This window comes from Myodes glareolus, chromosome 7 (assembly GCF_982192425.1).
Source record: "Myodes glareolus chromosome 7, mMyoGla1.1, whole genome shotgun sequence".
NCBI lineage: Eukaryota > Metazoa > Chordata > Mammalia > Rodentia > Cricetidae > Myodes > Myodes glareolus.
In genome coordinates, this window is record NC_142032.1 from 50460226 (window position 1) to 50474050 (window position 13825).

The 13825-nt window shown below is 41.2% G+C and overlaps 1 protein-coding gene across 1 annotated transcript; it reads left to right on the plus strand.

Annotated features, from left to right (window-relative positions):
* The first annotated feature begins 1183 nt into the window (after positions 1 to 1183).
* LOC148121395 (olfactory receptor 4D10-like) lies at positions 1184 to 2119 on the plus strand. Its single transcript, XM_087907609.1, has one exon. The coding sequence runs from the start codon at positions 1184 to 1186 to the stop codon at positions 2117 to 2119; it is 936 nt and encodes a 311-aa protein (XP_087763735.1).
* Positions 2120 to 13825: the final 11706 nt, after the last annotated feature.

Genomic DNA, 13825 nt, shown 5'->3' on the forward strand with positions numbered 1-13825 from the left:
TACAATTGCTGCTGTACGACATCAAATGGCTTTGGAAACAAACATAATCATACTGAACTTCACTTTCACAATGTAGCAGTGTACTGAGTTTGGGGAAAATAGTTCACCTTTCTTCAGCTACTAGAAATAATTAAAATCCCCTTTCTCATAGGAATACACAGTGAGCCCTTCACTTTGAGGACTGCTTCCCAGGAAAGACCCTTCACTGGCACTGCCTACACTGAGGGACTGCACTGCTTTTGAGACGAGAAGATTGTCCAAAAACCCTAACTCCACAGTGACTCTTCCTCAGCAATCTACAAATGGATATGATGATGATGGTGATGCAGACAGGAGAGGAGAATGAGGACCACAACAGGAGAGGGGAGCAGATCTCCAGTCAGTGTCTTTCCTTTGGCAAGGGCTGAAATTGGGAACCCACACTAAGTCACAAAAGCTACATCCTTCTTCAGTCCTCTGGCCTTCCATGTGAGTCCCCCTTGACCCAGCTTCTTCCTTCTCCCTGATTGCTCAGATCAATACTGTCCATAGAATCCACGGTGGATAATTCAGAACCCCCGTAGCCCAGCTAATCAGTGGTAGGATATGAAAGAGTAAATTCAGTGCTACACTGTCCTAATACAGTGTTCGAACTTCCTCCCTCTCTAGAAGTATGGCTCTTCTTTTAGGGAAAAAAAAATCATGTGTCAGATAACCAAAACTTCCATATGTCCTTTGTCCAAATGTGATTCGTACAATGTAGAAAATTGATAACAGTGTCAATACAATGGGGACAAACACAGGAACCTGAATGTGGCACTTCCACACTATGTTCTTAAAAAGTCAACCATAGTAAGATAACTGACCAAGAAATTTGAATAAAATTTATTAAAGCAGAAAACCCTGATAAAACATTAAACTGTACCTCAGTAATGTTTTCTTTTTAAAAGATGATGCTTAAGTGTCAGTACTTAATATTTTTTTCTTTCCTAACATTGTTCTGTAGGGAAATAATAACTCTTTTGTGGGTGGTAATTTCATTTGATTACCAAACTGATTATAATATTTAAAATGCAGAAGACTTGATCACTTTTAAGCACGATGAAAAAGCAGAATTCAATTTCATCCTAGGAACTTACGAAAGCAAGATAAATACAGAGAGGCTTGAAATAAAACAGTTCAGAAAGACACTGATTTAATAAAGATGGAAAATTACACCAGGGTCAAAGAACTTATTTTCCTTGGCCTGACCCAGAGTCATGAAGTCAGTGTGCTGCTGTTTCTTTTCCTTTTCATGGTGTATGTGACAACTCTGCTGGGGAACCTTCTCATCATGGTCACCGTGACCTGTGAGCCGCGCCTTCACACCCCCATGTACTTCTTGCTCAGGAATTTGTCTGTTGCCGACATCTGCTTTTCCTCCATCACTGCACCCAAGGTCCTGGTGGACCTTCTCTCAGACAGGAAGAGCATCTCGTTCAATGGCTGCCTCACTCAGATGTTCTTCTTCCACCTTATTGGAGGAGTGGATGTGTTTTCTCTGTCAGTGATGGCTCTAGATCGATATGTGGCCATCTCCAAGCCCCTCCATTATGTGACCATCATGAGCAGAGACCGTTGCATTGGGTTAATAGTGGCCTCCTGGATAGGAGGCTTTATCCACTCCATTGTACAGATTTCTCTCTTGCTGACACTTCCATTCTGTGGACCCAATGTTCTTGACACTTTCTACTGTGATGTCCCACAGGTCATCAGACTTGCCTGCACAGACATCTTTGTTCTGGAGATGCTGATGATTTCCAATAATGGCCTGGTTGCTATTCTGTGGTTTATGTTGTTGGTGGTATCATACACAGTCATCCTGATCATGCTTCGGTCTCATTCAGGAGAGGGCAGAAAGAAAGCCATCTCCACCTGCACCTCCCACATCACTGTGGTCACCCTGCACTTTGTGCCCGGCATCTATGTCTATGCCCGGCCATTCACTGCCCTCCCCACAGACAAAGCCATCTCTGTCACCTTCACGGTCATCTCCCCTCTGCTCAACCCTTTGATCTACACTCTGAGGAACCAGGAGATGAAGTCAGCCATGAGGAGGCTCAGAAAAAGACTTGGACCTTCTAATAGAGAAGAGCAATAGCTTCTTCCTGTAACCACATTGAAAACATTTGTATGTAAAATAAAATTTATTCTTTATACTTATCATTTCTCTTCTCACAGTGGCCTTAAACAATCTGAAAGACCTCAAACTAATAGTTCTAATTCTTCTGTATATTTTCAGTGTGCCAAGTATTATCTCGTAGAATCACCAATTAAATCTCAATGTAATCTGTGGATTATGAAGAAACAGACACATAGAAAAGATCATTGCACACTACAATACTTTAAGGTTTTGCTTTGGATTTTGTTTTGTTTTCTGAGACAAGTTTAATTCTGCAGTCCTGTTTGCTCCAGAACTCTTTATGTAGCCCAACTAGCCTCAAATACCCTGAAATCTTCCTGTCTCCAACTCAGAACTCAGAGATTCACCTGCCTCTGCCTCCTGAGTGCTGGACCTAAAGGCATGCATCACCACTGCCCGACTTAACTCGATAGAACAGACACATGTTCATGGAAACCAAATGAAATAGAAACGACTGAGTCAGAAAGTGCTGTGATTTTACATTCATGACTTGGGTTTCGTATGTCTTAATCAACAGTTAGAATAAAAGAATTGCTAGAATCCATGCACACAATAGTATAATTACAATGCAGTCAAATAGTATCTGTAGTGTTTTAGAAACATTCTAAGTTCCATTCAGCCTATACTATTAGCAAGTATGAAAAGTCCTGGATGCCTGAACTCAGTGTAGTTATATACAGAAAAGCAAAATGCATTTCCTCCTTCCTTCTGTATCGTTGTATGAGGGAAGACTGGGGTAAAAGATTCAATGAAATGCATCTAATAGTTAATAATAGTGATTATCATAACTGTGAATAATACAAGGCAGAGGGAAGTTGAGGGAATGGGACTGGGAGAAAAGGAGGGAGGAAAAACTGTGACTGGGGTGTAAAATAAATAAATGGATGCATTATATTTCCAACAAAAACAAAAGAAAAAATTAAACATTCTCGATTAAATAAAGTAGGTTATATATAAAAAATTAATGAAATTTCTAGAAAAATGCTTCTAGGTTTAAAAAAAGAAGATAGAGGCACAGGTAAAGACTTTCTTTTCTTTTAAACAACTTCATTTACTATTTATTTGGCCGCAGTTTGTTCTTCGTCCTCTCTTCCCAGTCCCTCCCCCAATCCTCCCTCTATTCCCACCCCCAATCCATTCCTCCATTTCTGTTTGGGAAAGGACAGGTCTGATATCAACAAAACATGGCACATCAAGTTGTAGTAAGACTAAGCACCTCCGCTCGTATTATGGATGGGCAAGACTATACATACATCAGAGCTTGCTCTGAAAGTGGGAGAGATGGCCCCACCCCTCGCCAGAGGCAGCACTCAAGTTCTGGCCCTGCCCTTGGCCTGGGGAAAGCAGGAGAGCTGGCACGAGTGGAGCGGGCACAGGAAAACAGGCAGGCTGACCAAGTCAGCTACCATCTACCTAATCTAAGAATTGCTGGAACATGGAAAAGAGGCCAGCCCTGAAGAACCGAAACTGCAGGATCTCCATGACACAGGGCAACAATAGGATATCAAAAGAAGTCCCAAAAAGGATCCAGTATTGATAGTGTAGCAGAAACCAGAGGTCTTGAACCAGACCAATGACTCTTTGCAATGAACATTTGCAAGTAAAGCTATATGGGCAAAATAGTTTATTGTGTGACACACTGTGACACACTGCAAGTTCCATAGTGAGATTTCATTTATTTGTTGGGGTGGGGGGTTACAAGGGTGAAGGGCAGATACAGAGGGATGGGAAGAGAAGGGTGAAAGGCAGATATGGAGGAACGGGGACTCAAGGGAGGAGGATAGATATTGAGGGATAGGGAGACAAGGGTGGAGAACAGATATAGAGGAATGGGAAGACAAGGGTGGAGGGCAGGCATAGAGGGATGGGGAGATAAGTGTGGAAGGTAGATATGGAGGAACGGGGAGGCAAGGAAGGAGGATAGATATTGAGGGATAGGGAGACAAGGGTGGAGAGCAGATATAGAGGAATGGGGAGACAAGGGTGGAAGGCAGATATGGAAGAACAGGGAGGCAAGGGAGGAGGACAGATATTGAGGGATAGCGAGGCAAGGGTGGAGGACAGATGTAGAGGGATGGGGAGATGGGTGGGACTGGGGTGCATGATTCATAGAGAATCTTTAAGAAGTTTTTAAAAAAGAAAAGAAAAAAGAAATAAAGTGACAACTACTGAAAACAAAGTAGGGAAGTGTTGTCTGGGTTTCTGTCCTGCCTCCCACCAGGTCCCACAGCCATTTAGCCTCAAAGAAATCACACAGAGGTCTATATTAATGGTAAACTGATTGGCCCATTAGCTCAGGCTTTTTAATGACTCTTATAGCTTATATTGGCCCATTATTCTTGTCTATGTTAGCCACATGGCTCAGTACCTTTTTCAGCAGGGTGGATTACATCTTGCTTCTTATGTGGTCGGGCTCACGACTGCAGAGGAATGGACTTCCTCCTTCCCAGAATTCTCCTGTTCTTATTGACTCACCTCTACTCCTGTCTGGTTGTCCCTCCTATACGTCCTGCCTAGCTATTGGCCAATTAGTGGTTATTTAAAACATAACTGACAGAATATAGACAATTGTCCCACACCAGGGAAGTCCTTACTAACTGCTGGTAGGAGTGTAAACTGGTACTATCACTCAGAAATCACTGTGGAGATCCATCAAAAAGCTAAACATAGACCTGCCATATGACACAGCTGTACCACTCCCAGATACATACTCTGTACCCTACAATAGAGACACCTGCACATCCATGTTCTTTACTACCCTCTAGCTAGGAAATGGATTCAAGCTAGATACCCACTAAATGATGAACAGATAATAAAAACGTGGTACATTAAAACACGGGAATTTCTTTCAATCATGAAGAAATGCTCAGAGAAATGGAGACCACTGGAAAACATTACACTTAGTGAAATAACCCAGACCCAGAGAGACAAAGATTACATTCTCTCACTCTTTTTATGTGTATTTTAATTTATCTTTGTGTTTAATCTTGAAAGATTTATACAGAACACAAAAGATCCAGTTGAGGAAATGGAGAGAAAACATCCTAAAGAGATATATACGGTGAAAATAAAATTAGAAAGGGCATCCTGGGCTAATGAGGCTTAAATGGGGAAGTGATGTGGAATTCCCCCCTTATGCTGTGAATACCATTGATTAATAAAGAAACGGTCCTGGGCCTACACAGGGAATAGAGGTAGGTGTGGAAAACTAAACTGAATGCTGGGAAGAAGAAAGCAGAGTCAGGGAGAAGCCATGTAGCCCCACTGGAGACAGAAACCAGAACTTTAGTCAGTAAGCCACAGCCCCATGGTGATACACAGATTACTAGAAATGGGTTAAATTAAGATATAAGAGTTGGCCAATAAGAAGCCAGAGCTAATGAGCCAAGCACTGATTTAAATAATATAGTTTCTGTGTGATTATTTCAGGTCTGAGCAGTCAGGAACCAACAAGCGACCTCCTTTCAACAGGGAAGAAGATGAGATGGATGAAGGAAAGAGGTAAGGTGGAAAGCAACCATAACTAAGTATACTAGAGGATATATGGAAACATTTAAGTCTGTGATCTAATTTTTAAAACACATTTTAAGTTTGAACAGAGGGACCCTACATGGGTAAACACTGCCAATTCCAGAAACCATGAGTGACCAAATGAATATCCCAGTACCAGCTGCAGAGTATCTCCTCTTGAATTTGGCTAGGACAGCTTCAGAGGTTCCCAAAACAACACAGGGCATTACCGTTACCCTTATCTGCCCCATCATGACTACACGGCATGATCCTATTGCTACAGGCAGCATGCACCAAGACTGTAGGACATAATAAAATCAATGTAGAATTGAACTGCAAGGTCATTCCCTGCTGCCTACTGCACATAATACAAGAAAGTGCTATGGGAGCTTCTAGAGAAGCAAACTTAACAGTCTTATACAACGTTGAAGCCTGTGACCTAAAACACTAACCTGCCAATCAAGAGGTGCCCGCTGATACAATAGTGGTGAGGCTGTTCCCAAAGTAACCAACCTCTCTTGGTTTGAACAAGGAGGAATTCCTATATGGTATTGTGAACCTAATCAAAGCCCAAGTGTAGGAAGTCATAGGCCCTGGGAGTGGAATTACGACTAATGCTTCGCTGATTTGACATGTTAAACTCCCTTCTAAATATTTTTGTTTATATCCATAGACAACGGCTCCTCTAATCATGATCATAGAAGAATCTATTTACAGTGAATAGCTGTGAGTAGCAGAGATTCACGGCTTCTCAGAGGGCTGAGAATGAGTGGCAGGTGAACCCTCAGCCTTTAATGGGTTATTTATACCACCCTTTAAGGTTAAGGGAGCATCACAGAAGAGGGAGGGAGCAGAAAGAAGGTAAAAGCCAATGATGGGAAGAAAGGCTGGAAAATGCTGCCTTCTAGGGAAGGCAGAGCAGCTTCAATCATAAGCCGGCAGCAACTGCTATTCCTTGCACTCGTCTAGAACATTATTGGTCCTGCCAACAGCCAGTCAGAAACTGGGGTGGGTGTGGAGGGATCTTGGAGCATTACCTCTCCCTGGGAAACTATTGGCTCTCACAGGTGGCAGAAGGAGGGGAAGTCACTGTCTTTGTTTATGGGCATCCTGGTGAGTCCACCAGGCTCTGATAGATAGCTGACACTGATGATCATGCAAACGACCCAGGTTAAACTTAATAGGTCACAAAACAAAAGGCACAAATATGGAAAATGGAATTTATAGTGTAGTTGACTGGGGTGGGAGGGCGATAAGAGGGAATGGATGCTCATAATCGTAATATGTTATGTACATTATTAATTTGTCAAATACTATTTTTAAAGAAAAAAAACAAAAACAGTCAGACACAATGATGCACATTTTTAATCACATGCTCTGGAGTGAGAAGCAGTTAGATCTCTATGAGCTCCAGGCCAGCGTAATTACATAGCACATTACACAGCAGTCAGGGCTACATAATTAGACCCTGTCTTAAATAAATAAAGTAAAATAAAATTTAAATTTAAAAAGATGCTTTCTTTAATTGGGCACTTAGTGCTATGAACTTTCCTCTTAGCACTGCTTTCATAGTGTCCCATAGGTTTGAGTATGTTGTGTCTTTGTTTTCATTAAATTCAAGGAAGAGTTTAATTTCTTTCTTTATTTCTTCCTTGACCCAGGGGTGATTTAGTAGTTGACTGTTCAGTTTCCATGAGTTTGTTGGCTTCCTGGGGGGAGCATTGTTGTTGAATTCTAATTTTAGTCCATGGTGATCTGACAAGACACAGGTAGTTACTAATATTTTTTTGTATCTGTGGAAGTTTGCTTTGTTACCGAGTATGTGGTCAATTTTCGAGAAGGTTCCATGAGCTGCAGAGAAAAGGGTATATTCTTTCCTATTTGGGTGGAGTGTTCTATAGATGTCTGTTAAGTCCATTTGATTCAATACCTTCAATAGATCTCTCAATTCTCTGTTAGGTTTCTGTCTGGTTGACCTGTCCATTGGTGAGAGAGGAGTGTTGAAGTCTCCTACTATTAGTGTGTGTGGTTTGATGACCGCCTTGAGTTCTAGAAGAGTTTCTTTTACATATGTGGGTGCCTTTTTATGACTACGTGCAGGCAGATGTCTACACAGTATTGCAATCAAACATCAAAGATTATACGTTCTACTCAGTCAGTGAGTGTACACACTATTCTGCAGGTCATGGAAGCTTTTCCAAAATATATCACATCCTAAGACACAAAACAAATCTTAGAAATTCACAAAAATTTAAGTAACACCATGTATCTTATCTGACCACAATACCATAAAATTTAAAATCAACAGCAAATGAATCTCTAGTAAGTATTAAAATGCATGCAGATTAAACAATATATTTCTGAATAATAAATGGGTCAAAGAAGAAAGAAATTAAAATTTTCCTGAAAAGAAAAGAAAATGAAAACACAATGCAACAAAACCTCTAGGACGCATTAAAAGCAGTTCTGTGGGGGAATGTGTAACTATAAACACTTGCATTTAGAAGTCGGAACTGACGACGCTATCCATCAGACCCTTCACACTACAAGTCCCACTTTGCCCCCAAACCCACCTTTCCCCTGCTACTTCAGAGGAACTCTGAAACACAGGCTGCAAATTCAAGGAAAGGACCAAGCAGTGAGTGACCACTCACCAGTAGGGCACCCCACTCTCTAGGCCATCCATACCAGGGCAAAATCCTGGGCCCCTCCCCCACCTGCCTCAGCTTCTCTATCCAGTCAATAGGCAAGCTTCCTACAAGTAAGCTGCTTCAACACCCCCACCTGACCAATCAGACCCTGAAAGCTACAAGTTTCACTCCACCCCCAAAACCCTCCAATCACCACCACCACCACCTCCCACCCACGCAACCTCAAAGGAACTCTGAAACACAAGCTGCAGCTACACAAGGGGGGACCAAGAGAGGAAATCTCAAGCACAGGCTGGGACTACACAGAGAACACCAAGAGAGCAAACCAAGAGAAGAGACCAAAAGAGCCGGACAATAGAGACCTCAGTGGCTCCCTGAAACACAGACAGCAACATTACAGAGCAGACCTAGAACAGTTCTCAAAGACACAGACAGTCACTGCAAGGACTGGACCAAAAAGCAAAGACACTGCTGGCATCTATTGGAGGAAGATACGGGTAGGTGATAATGCAAGAATTCATTCAGCAAACTAAAAAGTAGCAATGTTTGTCATAGCCAGAAGCTGGGAATAACCTAAAGGCCCCTCAATCAAAGAATGGATACTGAAAATATGGTACATTTATACAATGGAATACAACACAGCAGAAAAAATTAATGACATCTTGAAATTTGTGGGCAAATGAATGGATCTAGAAAACTTCTTATTGAGTGAGGTAACCCAGACCAAGAAAGACAAATATCATATGCACTAATTCAAAGTGGTTTTAGACATAAAGCAAACAAAAAACCTACAATTCACAATCGCAGAGAACCTGCACAGCAAAAGAGACATACAAGGATCTAGTGTGCATGAGAAGTAGAAAAAGACAAGATCTCCTGAGTTAACCGGAGCATGTGGAACATGAGAGAAGGTAAAAGAGGAGAAGTCGACCTATGGAATCGAATAGAAGACCCGGATATTAACCCACAAACTTATGAACACCTGATTTTCGACAAGGGAGCTAAAGGTATACAATAGAAGAAGGAAAGCATCTTTAACAAATGGTGCTGGCATAACTGGATGTCAACCTGTAGAAGAATGAAAATAGATCCATATCTATCACCATGCACAAAACTCAGGTCCAAATGGATTAAAGACATCAACATTAATCCGACCACTTTGAACCTGCTAGAAGAGAAAGTGGGAAGTAGTCTACAAGATATAGGCACAGGAGACCACTTCCTAAGCAGAACCCCAGGAGTGCAGACAATAAGAGAAATAATGAATAAATGGAACCTACTGAAACTGAGAAGCTTCTGTAAAGCAAAGGACACTGTCAGTAAGACAAAAAGGCTACCTTCCGACTGGGAGAAGATCTTCAAAAACCCCTCATCAGACAAAGGTCTGATCTCCAAAATATACAAAGAACTCAAGAAACTAGACACAAAAACTCTAATTAACCCAATTAAAAAATGGGGTACTGATCTGAACAGAGAATTCACAACAGATGAACTTTGAATGGCCAAAAGGCACTTAAGGTCATGCTCAACCTCCTTAGCGATCAGGGAAATGCAAATCAAAACCACTTTGAGATATCATCTTACACCTGTCAGAATAGCCAAACTCAAAAACACCAATGATAGCCTATGCTGGAAAGGATGTGGAATGAGGGGAACACTCATCCATTGTTGGTGGGAATGCAAACTTGTGCAGCCACTGTGGAAATCAGTGTGGCGGTTTCTCAGGAAACTGGGAGTCAACCTCCCTCAGGACCCAGCAATTCCACTCTTGGGAATATACCCTAGAGATTCCCTAACATACTACAAAAGCATTTGTTCAACTATGTTTATAGCAGCACTATTTGTAATAGCCAGAACGTGGAAACAACCTAGGTGCCCCTCAATAGAAGAATGGTTAAAGAACGTGTGGAACATATATACATTAGAGTTTTACTCAGCGGTAAAAAAAACAATGACATCTTGAATTTTGCTTGCAAATGGATGGAAATAGAAAACGCTTTACTGAGTGAGGTAAGCCAGACCCAAAAAGAGGAACACGGTATGTATTCACTCATAAGTGGATTCTAACCATAATTAAAGGTCTTTGAGCCTATTATTCATGATCCTAGAGAAGCTAAATAAGAAGATGAACCTGATGAAGATTATTTAGCTATCCGCCAGGAGATAGGAAATAAACAAGAGTCCCAGGTAACCTCGGGTGCATGGGGGGGGGGAGGGTTGTTGGAAGGGGAGAGGGTTAGAGAGAAGGGAGTAGGGGAGGAATGAGGAAAGCTCGGTGGACCGGGATTGGGGGGAGGGAGGAAGGATGAATATGGGATCAGGGAAGAATATATTTCAACTAAGGGAGTCATTTTAGGGTTTACAGGAGACTTGATTATATATGGGATCCCAGGTCCAAGGAGAGATCCCCAGATTGTTCTCTGGACAGAGGAGAGGGTGCCTGAACCGGCCTTGTCCCATAACCATACTGATGAATATTTTGCTTATCACCATAGATCCTTCATCTGGCGATGGATGGAGATAGAGACAGAGACCCACATTGGAACACTGGACTTAACTCCCTAGGTCCAAACGAGAAGCAGAAGGAAAGAGAATGTGAGCAAAGAAGGCAAGACCAGAGGGAACCTTCATCCGACGATGATGGCGATACAGGTGGAGACCCACACTGGAGCACCGGACTGAGCCCCCCAAGGTCCAAATGAGGAGCAGAAGGAGGAAGAAAATGAAAAAGTAAATCAGGACTGCAAGGGATGCGATCACCCACTGATACAAGGGGACTGATCTAATGAGAGTTCACCAAGGCCAGTTGGACTGGGACTGAACGAGCACGTGATCCAACCAGATTCTCTGAATGTGGCTGGCATGGGGTCTTTCTGAGAAGCCATTGACAATGACACTGAGACTTGTTTCCTCTGCATATACTGGATTTTGGGGATCCAGTCTGTTCGGATACTCACCTTCCTGGACCTGGAGGGAGGGGGGAGGAACTTGAACTTCCCACAGGGCAGGAAACCCTGACTGCTCTTAGGGATGGAGAGGGAGGAGGAGAGGGAGTGGGGGAAGTGGGAGGGTGTTGGGAGGACAGGTGGAAATGGAAACTTTTATAATTTAATAAAATTACTTTATCAAACAAAAAAGAGGAGAGAGGAGGAAAAATATATAGCTCAATAAAAACAATTTTAATATAAAAGAATATACCTTCTCCTCAGCAACTCATTGAACCTTCTCTAAAATTGACCACATCCTTGGTAACAAAGCAACCTCAATATATACAAAAAATAACTCCTTGCAGTTTATTGGATCACCATGGTTTAAAGTTAGAATTTAACAACAACACTAATTGCAGAAGTACAGCAATGGAAATTGAACAGTGCTCGACTGAACCACCTCTGAGTCAAGGAGGAAATAAAGAAAGAAATTAAAGACTTCCTAGAATTCAACGAAAATGAAGGCACAGTGTACACAAACCTATTAGACAGCATGAAAGCTGTGCTAAGACAAAAGTTCATAGCACTAAGTGCCTACATAAAGAAAGTGGAGAAATCTCACACTAGTGACTTCACAGCACACCAGAAAGTTCTAGAACAAAAAGAAGCAGACTAATCCAGGAGGGTTAGAAAACAAGAAATAATCAAATTGAGGGCTGAAATCAATAAAATGGAAACAAAGAAAACAATACAAAGAATCAATAAAACAAAGGACTGATTCCTTGAAAAATCAACAAGATAGACAAACCCTTATCCAAACTAATCAAAAGGCAGAGAGAGAACATCCAAATTAACAAATAAAAAATGAAAAGGAGGATATAGCAACATACACTGAGGAAATTCAGAGAATCATTAGGTCATACTACAAAAGACTGTACTCCTCAAAATAGGAAAATATAAAAGAAATGAACAATTTTCTAGATAGATACTACATACCAAAATTAAATCAAGATGAGATGAACAACAAATGGTGCTGCCATAACTGAATGTCAACCTGTAGAAGAAAAAAATAGATCCATATCTATCACCATGCACAAAACTCAAGTCCAAATGGATTAAAGACCTCAATATAAATCTGACCACACTGAACCTGATAGAAGAGAAAATGAGAAGTAGTCTGCATGCAAATGGATGGATGTTAGGCCACAATTATCTCAGGGCCTGTACCTCAAGGCATTTAGGACAGAGAAAAGCCTGGCTCAAGTTTGAGGGAACTCAGTGAGAATGAAACAGTAAAAACTAGGTAGAGGCCCCTCTAGCCAGAGCGAGGGCTTGGCTTTCTCTCATTGGCTGGAGGTACCCCCACATCACACCATATCACTTAACCTATATAAGCTGATGCTCACAGTAATAAACTGAGTTCCTGCTTTGACTTGACTCCCTTTTGCATCTGATTGTCCTGCATCGTGGGATTGCAGAAAAGGTGGATAGCACACTCACCTATCCCTAGGAAATAAGAAGGCTAAGGAGGCCTAACAATTGTCACCCAACATGGGGCAATTGGTCTCAGGACAAAGCGATCATCAAGCTGAGTGGGACCCCACAATGGGTAACACAACTTAACACAAAATGACTCAGCACTTATGGTGTTGAGATAGATGCTAGGGTACTATATTGAATAGATATGAAGAGAATGGACAGCTTTGTCTTGTTCCTGATTTTAGTGGAATTGCTTTGAGTTTCTTTCCATTTAGTTTGATTTTGTTCTTGGCTTACTGTATATTTCCTTTATTATGCTTAGAAATGTTCCTTGTATCTCTGATCCCTCCAAGATGTTTATCATGAAGGGATGTTGGATTTTGTCAGTCTTTTTTAACTTCTAATGAGATGGTCATGTTGTTTTTTCTCTTAGTTTATTTATATGATAGATGACAGTGATAAATTTTCATATGGTGACCCATCCCTGAATTTCTAGGATGAAGCCTACTTGATCACGGTAAATGAATTTTATGATGTGTCCTTGGGTTCATTTCCCAGTATTTTATTGAGTATTTTGCATCAATGTTCATGAGGGAGATTGGTCTGTAATTCTCTTTCTTATTGCTTTTTTGTATGATTTGGATGGCAGGGTAATTGTAGTCTCATAAAGAGTTTCACAGTGTTCCTTCTGCTTCTATGATGTGGGACAATTTGCTGAGTATCAATATTAGTTCTTTGAAGTTCTGGTAGAATTCTGCACTGAAACCATCAGGACCTTTTTTGGTTGGGAGGTTTTTTTTAATGACTGTTTCAATATAGTACTTGAAGTCCTAGCTAGAGCAATAAGACAACAAAAGGAAATCAAGAGAGTATAAACTGGAAAGGAAGAAAACAAACTTTTGCTATTTGCTTATGATATGACAGTATATAGAAGTGACTCCAAAGATGCTACCAGGGAACTCCTACACCTGATAAATAGATTCAGCAATATGGCAGGATATGAGATTAATACAAAAAAATCAGTATCTCTCCTATATACCAATAATAAAAGGGCTGAAAAAGAAACCAAAGAAACACCAGACTTCACAATAGCCACA

What these genes read in the sequence shown, in the direction of transcription:
- LOC148121395 (XM_087907609.1), top strand. Translation starts at nt 1,184, where the DNA reads ATGGAAAATTACACCAGGGTCAAAGAACTTATTTTCCTTGGCCTGACC.